Source organism: Mustelus asterias, chromosome 12, assembly GCF_964213995.1.
Source record: "Mustelus asterias chromosome 12, sMusAst1.hap1.1, whole genome shotgun sequence".
In the NCBI taxonomy this organism is placed as follows: Eukaryota; Metazoa; Chordata; class Chondrichthyes; order Carcharhiniformes; family Triakidae; genus Mustelus; species Mustelus asterias.
This window is the reverse complement of record NC_135812.1, coordinates 11,409,359-11,424,455: the sequence shown is the minus strand read 5'-3', so window position 1 is coordinate 11,424,455 and position 15,097 is coordinate 11,409,359. Positions and strand designations below refer to the sequence as shown.

At 44.9% G+C, this 15,097-nt stretch overlaps 1 protein-coding gene across 1 annotated transcript in view; it reads left to right on the top strand.

Moving 5' to 3' along the window:
• The window catches only part of LOC144501870 (carboxypeptidase D-like), a 181,707-nt gene that overhangs the window by 88,275 nt on the left and 78,335 nt on the right, over positions 1-15,097 (top strand). The window contains exons 13-14 of the mRNA XM_078225914.1: positions 6,455-6,570; positions 8,560-8,712. Coding sequence (XP_078082040.1) covers positions 6,455-6,570; positions 8,560-8,712 — 269 coding nt within the window. The remainder of the gene's footprint in view (positions 1-6,454; positions 6,571-8,559; positions 8,713-15,097) is intronic.

Below are 15,097 nucleotides of genomic sequence, written 5' to 3'. Positions count from 1 at the left end.
TGAAAGCATTAAGTCATCAAATAGCTACTTATGGCTACCTGCCAGATTTTAAAAAAAGAACAGAGTTCCTGCTGAAACTGGTGAACCAATTAAATTATAATTTTATATTCAAAGTAATTAAGCTACTGGGACAGTTAGTGCTAAATAAATTATAATGAGAATAAATCAGAATTCTTTACTGAACATTAATTTTATTGCTGTCTCCAGGGTAATACATTGGGTTTGGAAATAAACAAATTTGTCTTGTGGCTCATGCCAACACTTTAGTAATGGGTCAGCTGTGTGTTGCTGGACCCCTTGGCATTGGGCAACTGGCTCGAGTCATTAAACTTAGAAACAACTTATTTTTTCTGTATCCTGCCCTTCTGAATACATGGCCGATCTTGGGATACAATCACAATTAGGGGAGGCAATGGCCTAGTGGTATTATCTTCTTTCTATGCCCTGTTTGTGAACAGAACTCCCACTTACCTGACGAAGGAGCAGCGCTCCGAAAGCTAGTGGATTTTGCTACCAAATAAACCTGTTGGACTTTAACGTGGTGATGTGAGACTTCTTACTGTGTTTACCCCAGTCCAACGCCGGCAACTCCACATAGTGGTATTATCGCCAGACTATTAATCCAGAAACTCAGCTAACATTCTGGAGACCCGGGTTCGAATCCCGCCAACGGAAGATTTGATTTGAAAAATATCTGGAATTAAGAATCTGCTGATGACCATGAAACCATTGTGTCGATTGTTGGAAAAACCCATCTGGTTCACTACTGTCCTTTAGGGAAGGAAATCTGCCGTCCTTACCCGGTCTGGCCGACATGTGATTCCAGAGCCACAGCAATGTGGGGTTGACTCTCAACTGCCCTCTGAACAAGGGCAACTAGGGATGGGCGATAAATGCTGGTCAGCCAGTGATACCCATGTCCCACAAACGAATAAATAAGAAAAAATAGGCGCTGCAGCTTCTGGTATCTCATGTAAGTGAGGACATTCTTCATGTATGAGATTAGGCAATGAATGTTGGCCATATATTCCACAGTGGGGGCATCACAAAGAGCCTGCCTCAGGTGTGAGTGATAGCACCTCTTTGCCTCAATTTGTTTTGATTTGTTTTATTGTCGTCACATGTATTGGTATACACAGACAAAGCATACCATTCATAAAGTACATAGGGGAGAAGGAAAGGAGAGGGTACAGAATGTAGTCTTACAGTCATAGCTAGGGTGTAGAGAAAGATCAGCTTAATATGAGGTAGGTCCATTCAAAAGTCTGACGGCAGCAGGGAAGAAGCTGTTCTTGAGTCGGTTGGTTCGTGACCTCAGACTTTTGTTTATTTTTCCCGATGGAAGAAGGCGGAAGAGAGAATGTCCGGGGTGCGTGGTGTCCTTAATTATGCTGGCTGCTTTGCCCAGGCAGCGGGAACTGTAGACGGAGTCAATGGATGGGAGGCTGGTTTGCGTGATGGACTGGACTATGTACACAACGCTTTGTAGTTTCTTGCGGCCTTGGACAGAGCAGGAGCCATACCAAGCTATGGTACATCCAGAAAGGATGCTTTCTATGGTGCACCTGCAAAGATTGGTGAGAGTCGCAGAGATATTGCCCTCCATTTTGGGGCCTTGGTAGGCTGTGTAATGCCTTGAGAAATGGACGTTACGTGACCTTTGTTCTAGGCACACATAGCATTTCACACAATGGATTATTGCAAATTAGAGTTCTTGTTATTATATCCCAAAATGTGATGGCCATTCTGAACCAGCTATGTGATCTACTTCTTTGGGGACTGACAGTGGAGAAAGGAATGCTTAACCATCGCTGTGGAGGATTCCCTGCACCTCTTCAAAAATAATGGCCGGAATTCTCAGGCCATTCACGCTGATGGGATACCCCGGTCCCGTCAGCAGCACACGCCCGCCCGTGGGTTTTCCACCGGCATGGGGTGATGTCAATGGGAATTTCTATTGACAGCGGTGGGTCCAGAGAATCCCACCGCTAGCAACCAGCTCCCCACCTCCTGCCGGTGGGAATCGCGCAGTTGGGAGGCCGGAGTATCTCACTCAGTATCTATAATGGCTATTGGAGACACTGGGGAAGGGGGTTGGACTTTGACCAGAGGAATGGGGAGTTCAGAGAAAATGGGGAGTTGAATGGGGGCTGTAGATTTGGATGAAGTTACAGAGGTTGGGGCGGGATGAAGTCTTAAGCATCTAAAAGTGTGAGAATTTTAAATTTGAAGTGCTGAGGACCGATGCAGATTGTGTGGGGGGATGGTAATCGAGGAGCTGAATATGGTGCAGGGTAGGATGAGTTGGAATTTACAGAGGATGGAAGATGGGAGGTCAGCCAGGAAGGCCTTGTATTGGTTGTACCTGGAGGTTGCAGAAGCATAGATAAGGATTTCCGCAGCAGACAGGTTGAGGTGGGGATAGGATGTACGATGACATTTGATTTATTATTGTCACATGTATTGGTATACAGTGAAAAGTATTGTTTCTTGCAGACTATACAAAGCATACCATTCATAGAGTACATAGGAAAGAAGGAAGGGAGAGGGTGCAGAATGTAGTGTTGCAGTCACAGATAGGGTGAAGAGAAAGATTGGCTTAATATATGATAGGACCATTCAAAAGTCTAACGGCAGCAGGGTAAGAAGCTGTTTTTGAGTCGGTTGGTACGTGACCTCAGACTTTTGTATCCTTTTCCCAACAGAAGAAGGTGGAAGAGAGAATGTCCGGGGTGCGTGGGGTGCTTAATTATGCTGGCTGCTTTTCCGAGGCAACGGGAAGTGTAGACGGAGTCAATGGATGGGAGGCAGGTTTGCGTGATGGATTGGGCTATGTTCACGACCCTTTCTAGTTTCTTGCGGTCTTGGGCAGAGCAGAAGCCATACCAAGCTGTGATACATCCAGAAAGAATGCTTTCTATGGTGCTTCAGCAAAAATTGATGAGAATAGTAGCGGACATGAATGTAGAAGTAAGCTGTGTGTGTGATGGATAGATTATGGAGCTGCAACCAGCATGGGGTCTGCACTTTAAGTGAGAATGGGCTCAGGGGAGCAAGATGTGATTCTCGTCAAGTTAATGAGGATTGGCTTGTATAAGTGGAAAGGGGGAATCAGCTGAATAGATGGCTTCACCTTTAGTGACAAACAAGTCCAAGAAATCCTTGTGTTCGTAGTTAAAGAGGCAAAGACAGGGGAGAAAACCAGATCGATACAAATCAATAGACAGATGGACACATGCACAGATAGATGGCAAGACCGATTCATCGATGGGCTAGTAAATAGATGGATGGATTCAGATAGGAAGAGCTGAATAAAGCAGTAACTCCGCACAGAGCTCGTGTTGCATATTGATGTCGATATCTATCCTGAAGACAGCGCGTTTTGATATTGTGGAAATAGAGCCTTGAACTTCCACCCAGTCTTATCTATAAATATGGAAATGAGCCAATTGTCCTGTTAATTCTTAACAAAATAATCATGAAGAGTATGAAAGCACCATGGCCTGAAAGCCTCATGAAAATGGAAAGAAATTGAATTTCAAACAAACCTCATCTAGATTTTGAGCTCTATCTGCATAATAATAGATTAATTTAATTAGCAATTCATAATACACATCAGCCTTTGGATCCCTATCCTTTGGAAAGGTTGGCTTGCTGGCTCTGAGTGTACAAGCCGCGTGGGAATTTCATTGCATTCAGACGGGTGAGCTGGCGAGGGGAACGGTGTGGAAGACGTAAAAATCATCCCATCTCCACCCTTGTCTTGAATTGAGGATGGGTCAATTCAATGGTAGCTTTTAGCACTGGACAATGGTGGGGTCGGGGTGTTTGTGTATGTGAGGTAACAGGCGTGTCCCAGGTCAACCTGCTTCTGACTGAAGCCTCCAGTCCAAGTTTGCACAGTGCCATTAGCCTACTTGTGACACTAATAAATAAACTTAAACTTAGCCAGAACTTGGAGCATTTTCCGAGGTTAAATGTACAGAAAGTCACGATGTGGAGTTGCCGGCGTCGGACTGGGGTGGGCTCAATAAGAAGTCTCACAACACCAGGTTAAAGTCCAACAGGTTTATTTGGTAGCACGAGCTTTCACTCGACCTGCTGAGATTTTCCAGCATTTTCTCTTTTGGTTTCAGATTCCAGCATCCGCAGTAATTTGCCTTTATACAGAATAAGATTTAATGTTTTAAGACTTTTACTGTAACAAACAAAAAGCAACATTAACTATACAAGACTTAGTAGGCAACTAATGCAGTAAACATCAGAAAGATATCCTAATATAAGAGCAACTCCATGCCGCATTAAATGTTACATTAAGTAAAAGTTAATTCTCTGCAGGTTTCTAGTCTTTTCAGGAACCAGTCCAAAGTTATTCCTACCTTCCAAAATTCTCCCCATCGCACTGAGCGATAATCTTCAATGTCACTTGAAAGTCATTTCCCTCAATCCTTTGAGATCCTGTGAATAGGCTCCCAGCAACAAGGCCCACTCAAGCCAGGACAAATCTTCCAGTGTTCTTAAATCTCTGCAGATACCTTCTCTTTAAACAGAAAACCAACTCCCACCACTATTCTGCCTGGTGGCTAACAGAGAGTAGACTTTCCTTCTGGTGTTCTCAACAGCTGGTGTTTCCATCTCGCTCTCTCTGTCTCTGGGTCTCTCTCTCTCTCTTTCCAAAGTCTCAGTATTCTGCCAAAAAAAACAGGACCAACTGCTTCTGCCTTTGTGAAAGCTGGCACTTGGGTTTCAATAGGACATGACCTGGGCCCTGAGTCCCCATGGCAACTAGGTCACATGGTCGTATTGTTGGACAGAACTAATGGAATCACATTCCCCTCTCCATTGCTCCATTTTGCCTTGAAATAAAAGGAACAGTTTAAAACATACTCACCTTATAAAACCTTGAATGCGTAGCATTCGCAATGAGTCCACTCCTGAAGGGTGCAGTTTTCACTCTACCTCAAATAGGATATGGGTGGTTGTCAAAGGGAACTGAATGGGCATCTCCTTAAAAAAGAGAATGAAAAGTTACAGAGATGGCAATAATAGTACTTGATTATTTTCAGGGCAGTTAGAGGAGATAACTCAATGTGCCTTAAAGTAGATTTCTAATCTTACATGGACTCTGAATAGAGTGGACTTGATGGGATGAATGGCCTTTTCCTGCTTTGGAATTTCTTACTTTCCCATGTATTAAATGTATTAAGGTTGGCTGTTGTTGACTTTGTAAATCCAATCTCAAATACACCACAAACAAATGGAAGGAATTAGGGTTATGGAGCTCAAAATTTACAGGAAGATTTGATGTAAGTAGAAATGGAGCAATAGCGATTTGTAATAATTTAAGATTTACAGGCTAATTTCTATCAATGAGTATACTGTACAGATTTTGGTTTGGATTCAAACACTCCCCTTATCTGCGTGGGTTTCCTCCGGGTGGTCCGGTTTCCTCCCACAGTCCTAAGATGTGCCGGCTAGGTGGATTGGCCATGCTAAATTGCACCTTAGTGGCAAAAGATGTGTAGGTTACAGGGATTAGCAGTGTAAATGTGTGGGGTTACAGAGATAGGGTGGGGGGTGGGTCTGGGTAAGACGCTCTATCAGAAAGTCAATGGGTCAAATGGCTTCCTTTTGCAATCAAGGGGATTCTATGGAACTGACCAGGTAATTATAATCATTAAGGATAAGTAATACATGCTGACCTTGCCAGTGACATCCACGTATCATGAATGAAACAAGAAAATAGCCATGAGTGCGCACTGACCCATGGAAATTTGGACACGATCTTACTCAAATTTGGTCACTAGCCAATGGGAGTTCATAGAATACTACAATGCAGAAGGAGGCCATTTGGCCCATCGGTCTGCACCGACCACAATCCCACCCAGACCCTATCCCCATAACCCCATGCTAGTCCCCCTGACACTAAGGGGCAATTTAGCATGGCCAATCCACCTAACCCGCACATCTTTGGACTGTGGGAGGAAACCGGAGCACCCGGAAGAAACCCACGCAGACACGGGGAGCATGTGCAAACTCCACACAGATAGCGACCCAGGCTGGGAATTGAACCCGGGTTCCTGGCACTGTGAGGCAGCAGTGCTAACAACTGTGCCACCCGGTTCAGTTACCCAAGTTCTGTCACTGCCAAACACAAGTGTGCAAAATGATGGTCTAAGTTGTTTTTTCATGACTGCCACAGTTTTTCTCCATTCTCTGCCTTATCAGCCGAGATAAAGAACTCAATGTCTGGATGAGATACGAACGCCTGGTGAGAGTGAGATCTGAATGCAGGTGTCCTCCACCTACAGCTTTGTGCAGTGTCGTGCCAGCATGAATATTTATTGTATGATAATGATTAAAGGTTTAAATATTCATCGCAATGCTGTTCTCCTTGAAGGCTGAATCGTGCAGCACTTCTAACTCTTGCTTATATTTTGGATCGTTGATTCAGGCACATCAGTCTGGTTTGTGCCCAGAACCATCTGAAGATGCAACAGGCTAATGCCCGCCCAGGTCCCACTTTTCCAAACGGCATTACTAATGGTGCAGCCTGGTATAAAGTGAAAGGTACGTGGGAGAGAAAAGCTACTATAATACGTCCTCGGAGGCAGAAGTCCCTTCATCAAAATCCCTTTATTGACAAGTCTGACAACAGCATACAGAGTGCTTTCAGTTAGCCGTCTACACTCGGAGTCCCAGAGGAACTGACACGCCTGGTTAAATACAAAGCAAAAGGCTCTCCCTGATTGGCCCATCAATTTGGCCCTTAATCAGGGAGTTCATATTTTAACAGGCCCGCCTCAATTGCCTGATTAAAGTCGTTACAGCTACTTTGCAACATTTTTTGGCAGCTTTGCCGCCCGAGAGACGCTTGACAAAGATGTTAAACTGTTTGGTTGGAATGGCCTCTTGCACTGTTGTTACTGAAAGGTTTTTGGAGTAGGTGCAGCAAGCAGTTTCTCCCTTCTTCTCATCTCGGATGGAAATGTTAGCGCTATGGAATGGAAACTTTGCCTTTCTGAGTGTGGGCATTCCTGGATCGGGTGTAACACGGTCAAATGTAGAGTAATTTTACCTCTATCTTGTCCCCACAATGTGCCCCTTCCCCTAAACTCAGAAGAACACCCTGCACTAAACCGGCACAATACCTTTCCCACATCCCTCTCTGAGTGAGGCTCTTGTGCTGTGGGCCCTTGTCCAGCTGACTGAGACCATTTAAACTCTTTCTATGTAGCTGCCTTGCAACCAGCGGATTGAGGAAACTCATCTCAGCACGCTGATCTGGGTTCACACCAAGCTCCCAGAGCTGAAAGGTCAGCATTGAATGCCGTTCATTAGCTAGTTGGCTTTCAAGTCCATGGCCCAATTAACTTTACTTGATAATTAATTGCTTTTTTGGCACTGAGGTCCCAGTTTGCTGGGTTATTCACTTTGTTTAATGCAAATGATTGAATGATTCAATTCTTGAATTCTACAAAATAGTTCCAAGTTTTAAGGAGAAATGGCTGTCATTGAATCAGTAATTGACTCCGTCCGTGTGAAGCAGAAGCCCTGGGATCTGGAAAAACGGTCTGTAATCTACAGGGCCACTGGTTTCCCAATCTCACGGAAAATTCAAATCGATTTATTCAGTGAGTGTAAGTCAGTGATGTAGGAGTACATGTTTTGGGGTCCAAGTCTACTGTCCAATTGGCCATGCTAAATTGACCATTATTGTCAAGGGGATTAGCAGGATAAATACGTGAGGTTATGGGGATAGGGCCTGGGTGGGATTGTTGTCAGTGCAGACTCGATGGGCTGAATGGCCTCCTTCTGCATTGTAGGGATTCTATTTCTGGTAGAAACCTTAAGCTGTCAGAGGGAGAATTGGCTTATTCTTAGTCAAGGTTGGATTATATTATTATTACTTATTAATTAGTCACTGGTAGGCTAACATTAACACTGCAATAAAGTTACTGTGAAAATCCCCCAGTCGCCACATTCCGGCGCATGTTTTGGTACACTGAGGGAGAATTTAGCATGGCCAATGCACCTAACCAGCACGTCTTTCGGACTGTGGGAGGAAACCGGAGCACTTGGAGGAAACTCACGCAGACACAGGGAGAACGTGCAGACTCCACACAGACAGTGACCCCAAACCGGGAATCTAACCCGGGTCCCTGGCGCTGTGAGGCAGCAGTGCTAACCACTGCTATAATCCGATACTAGAGGTTAAAGGGCAGTGCTTAAACCCTGTGTGACAGTGAAAGATGGGCAACGGTGAATCGATGGCCTGTTTTACGTATCTCCCAATTCTTTGCTGCGTTGACTTCCAATGATATCGGGAAAGATGTAAAACGGGTTGCCAACTTGCTATTGCCCATTTCAAGCAATTTCACAAAGTCAACGCTTGTCCTGCTGTGTCGCCCAATCCATGTTCCTGGTGCTCCTTAAACATTCAACAGGAATCTCTGCCAGGGAACATGCTGAAGAAACCAATGCAGTAAGAGGCTGATGTATACCTGAGTTAGTGCTCACTCTGAAGGATTTACTCTGCTCCTTTTTGTGTTTCTATAGGGGGAATGCAAGACTATAACTACGTGTGGGGTCAGTGTCTGGAGGTTACTCTGGAGCTTTCCTGCGTGAAGTATCCAAACAGCAGTGATCTACAGCAGTACTGGAGGGACAACAAGCGACCCTTGTTGGAGTATATGAATCTCGTCCACCTTGGTAACTGTTTGCATTCTGTATCTCAACAAGAGTTAGGCAGTGTACAGTGAAGTGCGACAGTTATTCTATGAATGATTCATTTTTTATCCATGAGTGATGATGTTTTCATCCTTTATTAGTAATTCTGCACTCCTGCAATCCCTCCAGGAAGCTGCGACGACAGGCAGCATGGACTGGAATATTGGGGCTACAATACTTAAATCCTTTGCAATGTAGTTTTGCCACTGAGTGCCAAACTTGAATGGACCTGTCATATATTACACTGATCTTTCTCTTCACCCAGAGTGTAACTGCAATACTATCTTCTGCACCCTCTCCTTTCCTTCTCCCCTATGTACTCAATGAACGGTATGTTTTTTCTGTATAGCGCGCAAGAAGCAATACTTTTCACTGTGTCCCGATATATGTGACAATAATAAATCAAGTCAAATCAAATCAAAAGCTACATGACATCCAGATATGATCAGCCACCATTATGAGTGCCCCATTGGTGGGGTTCTCTATTGTAACACCTCAGCCAATCGCTGTTAACTTGCCTACCAGTCAGCGCTCTTTTCTGGCACCGCTGTTGGAATCACTTGAAATATGGTATTCTTGCATTTGTCCTAATGAGTGTAAACTTCAGCAACACAAGTCTCTTCTCTATAATATATTCAAGTTCTGTACTTCCCAAGCAAGAATTTGATTAGTGGGGTTTTTTTGGCACCAAACTTTATTTATGGATATCTATAAGAAACATTGAAATTATAGCACAGGTTGCAAACTAACCCCAGCCCCCCCTCTCCACCCCCGCCGGAACTTGTCAATTAGACCTTTCTTTTCACATTTACCTGCAGCCTTCCTGTAGCATTGAATCATAGACTGATGCAGCACAGAAGCAGCCATCTGGCCTATTGTGCCGCTGCCAATTCCTTTCCACATTCTTTCCTTTCAACCAATCCAAGTCAATGATAACATCAACCTATATTTATATAGCATCCTGTAATGCAGTAAACCATCCCAAGGCGATTTGGAGGAATGCTATCCAACAAAATTTGACCGTGAGCCACATCAGGTTCAGATAACCAAAAGCTTGATCAAAGAGGTGGTTTTAATGCTTATGCGGAATTTGGATGTGGTTGCGGTGACGGAAACTTGGTTAAAAGAAGGACAGGACTGGCAGCTGAATATTCCGGGGTATAAGTGTTTTAGGCGAGACAGAGGAGGGGCTAAAAAAGGTGGGGGAGTAGCGATATTAGTTGAGGAGCATATTACCGCGGTGCAGAGGGTAGACAACTTAGAGGGGTCATGTACTGAGTCGCTGTGGGTGGAACTCAGAAACAGGAAGGGTGCAGTCACTATGCTGGGGGTGTACTACAGACCACCCAACAGCCCACGGGAAGTGGAGGAAAGGATATGTCAGGAGATTCTGGATAGGTGCAGAAAAAATAGGGTTGTTGTAGTGGGGGACTTTAATTTCCCTGGCACAGACTGGAAAGTGCTTAGAGTTGGGGGTCCGGACGGGGAGGAATTTGTAAAATGCGTACTGGAAGGTTCTTTGGAACAGTATGTAGATAGCCCAACTAGAGAGGGGGCTATACTGGACCTAGTTCTGGGAAATGAGCCCGGTCAGGTCGTCAAAGTTTCGGTAGGGGAACATGTGGCAAATAGTGACCACAACTCTGTTAACTTTAGGATAGTAATGGACAAGGATGAGTGCTGTCCTACGGGCAGGGTGCTAAATTGGGGGAAGGCTAACTATAGCCGGATTAGGCAGGAATTGGTGGATGTTGATTGGGAGAGGATGTTCGAGGGTAAGTCCGCGTCTGGCATGTGGGAGTCTTTTAAGGAACTATTGATAAGGCTGCAGGATAGGCATGTGCCTGTAAAAAGGAAAGATAGGAAAGGTAGGATTCGAGAGCCGTGGATAACCAGGGAAATTGAGGATCTGATTAAAATGAAAAGGGAGGCGTACGTTAAGTCCAGGCAACAGAAAACAGATGGAGCTCTGGAGGAATGCAGAGAGAGTAGGAAAGAACTCAAACGGGGAGTTAGAAGGGCAAAAAGAGGTCACGAGATGTTCTTGGCAGGCAGGATTAAGGAGAATCCTAAGGCATTCTATTCATACGTTAGGAACAAAAGAGTTGTCAGGGAGAAAATCGGACCTCTCAGGGACAAAGGAGGGGAATTATGCTTAGAACCCAAGGGAATAGGGGAGATCCTAAATGAATACTTTGCATCGGTATTCACGAAGGAGAGGGGCGTGTTAACCGGGAGTGTCTCGGAGGGAGGTGTTGACCCGTTAGAGAAAATCTCCATTACAAGAGAGGAAGTGTTAGGTTTTTTAGGGAACATTAAAACTGACAAAGCCCCAGGGCCTGATGGCATCTATCCTCGACTGCTCAGGGAGACGAGAGATGAAATTGCTGGGCCTCTGACGGAAATCTTTGTCGCTTATTTGGACACGGGTGAGGTCCCTGAGGATTGGAGGATAGCGAATGTGGTCCCGTTGTTTAAGAAGGGTAGCAGGGATAACCCAAGAAATTATAGGCTGGTGAGCTTGACGTCCGTGGTAGGGAAGTTGTTGGAGAGGATTCTTAGAGACAGGATGTGTGTGCATTTAGAACGGAACAATCTCATTAGTGACAGACAGCATGGTTTTGTAAGAGGAAGGTCGTGCCTTACAAATTTGGTGGAGTTTTTTGAGGAAGTGACAAAAACGGTTGATGAAGGAAGGGCCGTGGATGTCGTCGATATGGATTTCAGTAAGGCATTTGACAAAGTCCCACATGGCAGGTTGGTTAAGAAGGTTAAGGCTCATGGGATACAAGGAGAAGTGGCTAGATGGGTGGAGAACTGGCTTGGCCATAGGAGACAGAGGGTAGTGGTCGAAGGGTCTTTTTCCGGCTGGAGGTCTGTGACCAGTGGTGTTCCGCAGGGCTCTGTACTGGGACCTCTGCTATTTGTGATATATGTATAAATGATTTGGAAGAAGGTGTAACTGGTGTAATCAGCAAGTTTGCGGATGACACGAAGATGGCTGGACTTGCGGATAGCGAAGAGCATTGTCGGGCAATACAGCAGGATATAGATAGGCTGGAAAATTGGGCGGAGAGGTGGCAGATGGAGTTTAATCCGGATAAATGCGAAGTGATGCATTTTGAAGAAATAATGTAGGGAGGAGTTATACAATAAATGTCAGAGTCATCAGGAATATAGAAACACAGAGGGACCTAGGTGTGCAAGTCCACAAATCCTTGAAGGTGGCAACACAGGTGGAGAAGGTGGTGAAGAAGGCATATGGTATGCTTGCCGTTATAGGATGGGGTATAGAGTATAAAAGCTGGAGTCTGATGATGCAGCTGTATAGAACACTGGTTAGGCCACATTTGGAGTACTGCGTCCAGTTCTGGTCGCCGCACTACCAGAAGGACATGGAGGCGTTAGAGAGAGTGCAGAGAAGGTTTACCAGGATGTTGCCTGGTATGGAGGGTCTTAGCTATGAGGAGAGATTGGGTAAACTGGGGTTGTTCTCCCTGGAAAGACGGAGAATGAGGGGAGATCTAATAGAGGTGTACAAGATCATGAAGGGGATAGATAGGGTGAACAGTGGGAAGCTTTTTCCCAGGTCGGAGGTGACGATCACGAGGGGTCACGGGCTCAAGGTGAGAGGGACGAAGTATAACTCAGATATCAGAGGGACGTTTTTTACACAGAGGGTGGTGGGGGCCTGGAATGCGCTGCCAAGTAGGGTGGTGGAGGCAGGCACGCTGACATCGTTTAAGACTTACCTGGATAGTCACATGGGCAGCCTGGGAATGGAGGGATACAAACGATTGGTCTAGTTGGACCAAGGAGCGGCACAGGCTTGGAGGACCGAAGGGCCTGTTTCCTGTGCTGTACTGTTCTTTGTTCTTTGTTCTTTAAGAAGTATCTTAAATGACAAAAGGAAGAGAAAGAGGTTTCGGGAGGGAATTCCAAATATTACTGTCCAGATTGCTGAAAGCATGGCCAGCAATGCTGGAGTGATTAACATCTTGATGCTAATTAAATAAGTAAAGCATTCCAGGTACCAATTATCTTCCATCTTAAGAAAATCCTTGTAACTTCCTTCTTCATTCCGCATGAGAATTCTATCTCTATGTCCCTTTGATTTGATTTATTATTGTCACATGTATTAACATACAGTGAAAAGTATTGTTTCTTGCGCGCTATACAGACAAAGCATACCGTTCATAAAGAAGAAAAGGAGAGAGTGCAGAATGTAGTCTTACAGTCATAGCTGGGGTGTAAAGAAATATCAACTTAATGCAAGGTAGGTCCATTCAAAAGTCTTCAGCAGCAGGGAAGAAGTTGTTCTTGAGTCGGTTGGTACGTGACCTCAGACTTTTGTATCTTTTTCCAAATGGAAGAAGGTGGAAGAGAGAATGTCCGGGGTGCGTGGGATCTTTAATTATGCTGGCTGCTTTGCCGAGGCAGCGGAAAGTGTAGACAGAGTCAATGGATGGGAGGCTGGTTTGTGAGATGAATTGGGCTACATTCACGACCTTTTGTAGTTCCTTGCGGTCTTGGGCAGAGCAGGAGCCATACCAAGCTGTGATACAACCAGAAAGAATGCTTTCTATGGTGCATCTGTAAAAGTTGGTGAGAGTTGTAGCTGACATGCCAAATTTCCCTAATCTTCTGAGAAAGTAGAGGTGTTGGTGGGTTTTCTTAACTATAGTGTTGGCATGGGAGGACCAGGACAAGTTGTTGATGATCTGGACGCCTAAAAACTTGAAGCTCTTGACCCTTTCTACTTAGTCCCCATTGATGTAGACAGGGGCATGTTCTCCTTCACGCTTCCTGAAGTTGATGACAATCTCCTTCGTTTTGTTGACATTGAGGGAGAGATTATTGTTGCCGCACTAGTAATCCAACTCTGCGTCCCATTTTTCCTGCTTTAGCAGCCAGTAAAAAGGAATTTGATGTAATACTCTTCCCTTGCCTTGATGAGTGCAGCTTCAATAACACCAAGAGGTTTGGCACCACTCGATTGGCGCCCCATCCACCATTGCTTTAAGCGTTCACTTGCTCCATGACTGGTGCACCGTGGCTGCAATGTGTACCACCTGCAGGATGCATTCAGCAACTCACTAAGGCACCACTTTTCCACACTTGCGCTCACTACTACCTAAAGAGGGCAACAAGCACATTATGACAGTACCAACTGCAAGTTCCTTCCAAGTCACATACCATAGTGGGGAGGCAGTGGCCTAGTGGTATTATCGATAGACTATTAACCCAGAAACTCAACGAATGTTCTGGGGACCTGGGTTCAAATCCTGCCACAGCAGATGGTGAAATTTGAATGCAATAAAAAAAAATCTGGAATTAAGAATCTACTGATGACCATGAGACCATTAGTGATTGTTGTAAAAACCCATCTGGTTCAGTAATGTCCTTTAGGGAAGGAAATCTGCTGTCCTTATCTGGTCTGGCCTACATGTGACACCAGAGCCACAGCAATGTGGTTGACTCTTAAACTTCCCTCTGAACAAGGGCAACTAGGGATGGGCAATAAATGTGGGCCCAGCCAGTGACACTCACATCCCACGAATGAATTTTTAAAAAAATCCTGACTTCGCAAAGATTGACCAGAGTGAGAAGCTATGGTGATGTAAAAAGGCTCAAAAGTTATTGCTAACTTTCAGTGAAACACAGGAACTTAAAGAGAATCTAAAATTCTGAATGGTCTTGTGAGGGCAAATAATAAAACGTTATTGTTTATTCATTCTCAGGCTGTGGGCCTTGTCGGTATCAGTCACATTTATTGCCCATCCCTAATACAGCATTACAGGTTCATAACTGTAGTAATGAGATAGCGATTTAACAGTGGCATTGACAGCCAGGTGCTGGAGAAAGGTGGAAGAGCCTGTACACAAGGAAGATCTATTTACCTAGAAGATTATCTTGTGTATGGTGTGTGGTGAGCCATCGTTGGTTCCCACCAGGTAGTACTGAGCCAGGGTCTGGCCAGTACTATGAGTCTGTATATATGTTACTGTTGGGGTTAGGGTTGGGCTGTTCTACCTGTAATATAGTTATTATGGTACATCCCAGTCGGGCTCCGCCTCCTGGAAGAGGTATAAAGGTCACTGCTCTGTCTGGGACCCTTTAGTCTGGGATCGTGTATTATATATGGTAGCTCTATTGTAGTAGTCAATAAAAGCCTTTATTTCCTCGAGCATCTCTAGCCTCGTGAGTTATATCACGCATCATGGTGTAAATAAAGTAGTTTTGCAGAAACCAACCTGAGTCAAATCAAGTCACTCACCTGATGAAGGAGCAGCGCTCCAAACACTCGTAATTCCACATAAACCTGTTGACTTTAGCCTTACTGTGCCCAGTCCAACACCAGCATCTC